Below are 3,526 nucleotides of genomic sequence, written 5' to 3'. Positions count from 1 at the left end.
CGACCATCAAAATTTGTCCACAAATGGTAAAGAGCTCCCACCATTCTTTGACAGTTGCTTTCCGACATACCAAAAACAATTTAAAATGTGTTTAGTAAAAAAATAAACAATCTACAAAAGTCCCTTTTGGAACAAAAAATGATAAATGAGCGATGATGTTTGCCACAACACAGGGGCACCCAACTAGAATATAGTTCAAAACCACTTAAACATAGCATTGTTAAACGTATTTTAGTATTTAAACGGTAGATATAAGCAAATTTTTATCCCCTAAAAATTATACATTTGTTCGGATTTCCTAGCTGAGAGTCTAGTAATCCGATAGGGATCAAAACTTACCTTTTCGAAAATTTCAGCGAGAAAAGAGGCTTCCGAAAAATCTAGGTGACCTTTTAAGGGTAAAAACCCGTTGAATATGGGCAATTATACCATTTTTTAGATGTTCGAAAATCCTAGGAGAGGTATAGGCAAGCAAAAAATGTAATAACAAATGTTCCGAAAATTCTAGATCTCAAATCGTCTTTCGAACAGATATTTTCCGAAAATTGACGTTGGGTGCCCCTGACAACAGTACCAAGAGAGAAATTCTCTCTTGACAGTACCCTATGGCGAGAAAATACTACACTCTGACTTTATTTTTTTTTTCCAGGCTCTGTAGACAAGCGACTGAAACGTTTGCAAGGGTTCGCCTGACAAAGAAAAGAGCAAAGAAATGTCGGCCTTTAAAATGACGAAAGCAACTCATTCGAAAGGTTATCATTTGCTTAGAAGCAATCCAACCTTGGCTGATAAGTTAGATGAACCACCGGAATCAATCACAGAAGAAGATTCAGCAGAAGACGAAGCACCCACCACCGACAAGTCTCCTTTGTGGAAAGCAGTAGTCAACTTAATGAGTGATATCGAGGGAACAGGCCTGCTCGCACTACCATATGTCATTGCTCAGAGTGGCCTAGTGGCCATAGCAGCAATGGCAGTTGTGCCATTTATCGCTTTCTACACTGGAACAATATTGATTGACTGTCTTTACGACAAAAACGATACTGGAGAAAGAGTTCGTGTCAGATCCAACTACAAACAGCTGGGTGAAGCTTGCTCGCCTCGTTTTGGCGGTACCACAGTTTCTGCTATCCAGTTAGTGGACCTCTTCCTCCTGGCATCTCTGTACCTTGTATTGTGTGCCTCGCTTTCGACTGGTATCTTCCCAGACTTGCCGCTGTCTGACAAAGTCTGGATGCTTATCGCAGCTGCGCTTGGTCTTCCAACTTTATTTGTGAAGAATCTATCGCAGGTTGCATGGATGAGTTTATTGAGTGTAATAGCTTTAATGATAGCTGTAGTTTCTGTTTTAGCCTACGGAATAGCTCATGAATCCTCGTGGACCCCAAGAGAAATTTTGGTGTGGAATATAGATGAAGTACCCGTTTCGTTAGCAATTATTATCTTCAGTTATCTATGCCACCCCGTTTTGCCAGGTGTTGAAGCAAGTATTGAAAACAAATCCAAATATCGCACAATGCTTGCTCTTTCATACTTTTTCGTTGCTATCGTAAAAGTGGCTTTTTCAGTGTGTGCATTTTTGTCTTTCAGTTCTCATATCCAAGATGTGATCGTAAACAGCCTTCCTGTTGGAGTTATCCGTAGCCTTGTAAACGCATTTTTACTTTTAAACGTATTTTTTTCATATCCTTTTCGTGTAATAACGATAATCCAAACAATCGAAGAATCGGTCTCCCCCGATTCGTTCTCTTGCAAGATACCGGATCTTGTTTGGTTTATTGGCATCCGAGTCTCAACCAATTTCCTTACCCTACTTCCGGCAATTTTAATCCCACATTTTGCGCTCTTTATGGCGTTTATTTCAAGTTTAACGGGATCTGCGATTGCGTTTATTTTACCAGTAATTTTCCACCTCGTCATAAAACAACATGAGCTAAAACTATACCATTATATTTTTGATATATCAGTTTTAATTTTCGGTTTCCTTGCCGCTGCACTTGGGTTGGTTTACAGTGGGAAATCTCTTTTTGAGGAGTTGTTCCATCATCGTTCAAACAAGTAATTAAAATAAGTTTGAGAATATCGCTATTTTAGGCCTCTATTTGAGGGAGGAGCAGAGGAGTTTGAGCCTCTCTTCTTGTGCGCCTATCATTATTGAAAGCTAAAGTCAATTGAATCTCACGCATCGTTAAGTAGTCGTTTTGTTTATTACCCACCAATTTTTTTTGCGACAAATGAAGGCATTCCTACCTTAGAATAGATGCTTTAAAACTGGTTCAGTAAGATTCATGTTGCCGAAACCTTTGGCAATCAATCGGAGAGCTGTCTTTTGGTAAATTTTTAATGGACGATGTCACTGCATGTATGGATGTCGACGGCATCAGCACAAATTGTGACATCAATCTTTGTGCACCTTTTAATTTGGCTTTTTGCTAATGTTTTCATCGGTTCATGATCGGGGGTAGCTTTAGTTTAGCCAACTACTTTTAATTTAGCCATGCTGCGGGCATGGTCACTTTGCAGTGACCAGAAACCTTAGTAATCACCCGATCCTTGCAAATTTGTCGGGCATTAGTTTGATGTAGTATATGCTACTGATTAATTGTTAAATTTTTACATAATCCTTAGGTATTGAGTCTTTTTAACTATCGGGTCAGATTTAACTGAGACCCATTTTTATATGGAGAAGGCCTGACCTGGGTAGTTGGATCACCCTCCCAGCCGACTCAACTTCAGCGGAAGTTTATATGAGGAAAAAAGTGCGGACCCCTTTACCATTCTCGTCCTCAGAGGCTGCGATCCTTTTGATCACCGCCAGTGACCAAAAGAATCGCCGCCGTTGGGAAGAGAATGCTCCTTTGCCCGAGCCAATAGTGCTGGCGCATGTTCTGATTGTTTAAAATATCGCTCACACATGCTCTGATACTCTAGCATTGACTCGGTTGATCCAGCTGGGCGAGCCAAAGTGTTTGTATGGAGAAAAGATCCGCGGTGGATCATTATACGATTCTGGTAAACTGCCCACCTACCCCTCCCCTAAGCCAACATTAACGCCAAAGGTGGCCCGGCTAGGAGGGGTGACCCTTCTGGTCGGTTCATCTTTTTGTTTCTGACGGTTCGCCACGGTTTATAAGGAAATGTAGGAAAACGGTGGTTCGTCCAGGGTACCTTGGGTAGGCGAATGACTTTTCTTCCCTGGAAACGTTAGGGAGCTTTAGCAACGACGACGGCGACGGCAACGAGGACGTTAAAAAAGCAATAGGTTTAGATTGGCAAAACAGCAACTCTGCACGTGCACCATACTTTTTTGTACGTTTCTTTACCGTCCTCGCACGGCTACGACGTGAAAATGCCTAATTGCAAGTTTTATGGAGGACGTAAACAAGCGACGACGAATCTCTTTTTCTCTCTCTAAACTTGAGTGCGGTCCTCATGAAATCAACTCCAGGGAAATTCACCGACACTTGCCATTTTCAGCAAAATGGAATAAACGCCACAAAGATTGAAAAAAGGGGAATTCATTTTA

At 41.3% G+C, this 3,526-nt stretch overlaps 1 protein-coding gene across 1 annotated transcript; it reads left to right on the top strand.

The window, feature by feature from the left end:
- The first annotated feature begins 727 nt into the window (after positions 1 to 727).
- LOC140925263 (vesicular inhibitory amino acid transporter-like) lies at positions 728 to 2,074 on the top strand. Its single transcript, XM_073375252.1, has one exon. The coding sequence runs from the start codon at positions 728 to 730 to the stop codon at positions 2,060 to 2,062; it is 1,335 nt and encodes a 444-aa protein (XP_073231353.1). The 3' UTR covers positions 2,063 to 2,074.
- Positions 2,075 to 3,526: the final 1,452 nt, after the last annotated feature.

This window comes from Porites lutea, chromosome 14 (assembly GCF_958299795.1).
Source record: "Porites lutea chromosome 14, jaPorLute2.1, whole genome shotgun sequence".
In the NCBI taxonomy this organism is placed as follows: domain Eukaryota; kingdom Metazoa; phylum Cnidaria; class Anthozoa; order Scleractinia; family Poritidae; genus Porites; species Porites lutea.
The sequence above is the reverse complement of the archived record's forward strand: the minus strand, read 5'-3'. Positions and strand labels throughout refer to the sequence as shown.

Coding starts and splice junctions, on each gene's coding strand:
- LOC140925263 (XM_073375252.1), top strand. CDS start 728: ATGACGAAAGCAACTCATTCGAAAGGTTATCATTTGCTTAGAAGCAAT.